Raw genomic sequence first — 1102 nt, forward strand, 5'->3', positions numbered from 1 at the left:
ATCACCACCTCCCATCACAATCACCACCTCCCATCACCACCTCCCATCACCACCACCTCCTATCACCACCATCACCACCTCCCATCATCACCATCACCACCTCCCATCACCATCACCGCCTCCCATCACCATCACCGCCTCCCATTACCATCACCACCTCCCACCACCATCACCACCTCCCATCACCATCACCACCTCCCATCACCACCTCCCACCACCATCACCACCTCCCATCATCACCATCACCACCTCCCACCACCATCACCACCTCCCACCACCATCACCACCTCCCATCACCATCACCACCTCCCACCACCATCACCGCCTCCCATCACCATCACCACCTCCCATCACCATCACCACCTCCCATCACCATCACCACCTCCCACCACCATCACCACCTCCCATCACCATCACCACCTCCCATCACCATCACCACCTCCCACCACCACCTCCCATCACCATCACCACCTCCCATCACCACCTCCCATCTCCACCTCCCATCACCACCTCCCACCACCATCACCACCTCCCATCACCACCTCCCACCACCATCACCACCTCCCATCATCACCATCACCACCTCCCACCACCATCACCACCTCCGACCACCATCACCACCTCCCATCACCATCACCACCTCCCACCACCATCACCGCCTCCCATCACCATCACCACCTCCCATCACCACCTCTCATCACCATCACCACCTCCCACCACCATTACCACCTCCCATCACCATCACCACCTCCCATCACCATCACCACCACCATCACCACCTCCCATCACCATCACCACCTCCCATCTCCACCTCCCATCACCATCACCACCTCCCACCACCATCACCACCTCCCTGGTCACGGAGCGAGTGAGTGGAGGGCGCCACGATGGACACGCGGAGTCTCGCGCTGCTGATGATGATGACGACTAAGACGGGACTGCTGCTGCTGATGATAATAGCCCCTGGGCGGGCCATTGACAGCGGTAAGGGCAACCTCGTCCACCTTATCGCGTCGCCCACCCGAGTTCACCCACACCTCGTCTGTTTACATTGTTTATACATCACCCGCTAATGTTTCTGTTACAGTCAAAATGATGGGTC

The 1102-nt window shown here is 58.9% G+C and overlaps 1 protein-coding gene across 2 annotated transcripts in view; it reads left to right on the forward strand.

Annotated features, from left to right (window-relative positions):
• The first annotated feature begins 750 nt into the window (after positions 1 to 750).
• LDLRAD2 (low density lipoprotein receptor class A domain containing 2) overlaps positions 751 to 1102 on the forward strand; it is a 29540-nt gene continuing 29188 nt past the window's right edge. For both annotated transcript variants that reach the window (XM_078873340.1, XM_078873341.1), the window contains exon 1: positions 751 to 984. In XM_078873340.1, the coding sequence (XP_078729466.1) occupies positions 888 to 984 (97 nt within the window). In that variant the 5' untranslated portion in view covers positions 751 to 887. The remainder of the gene's footprint in view (positions 985 to 1102) is intronic.

Source organism: Lampetra fluviatilis, chromosome 36 (genome assembly GCF_964198595.1).
Source record: "Lampetra fluviatilis chromosome 36, kcLamFluv1.1, whole genome shotgun sequence".
Taxonomy (NCBI): Eukaryota; Metazoa; Chordata; class Hyperoartia; order Petromyzontiformes; family Petromyzontidae; genus Lampetra; species Lampetra fluviatilis.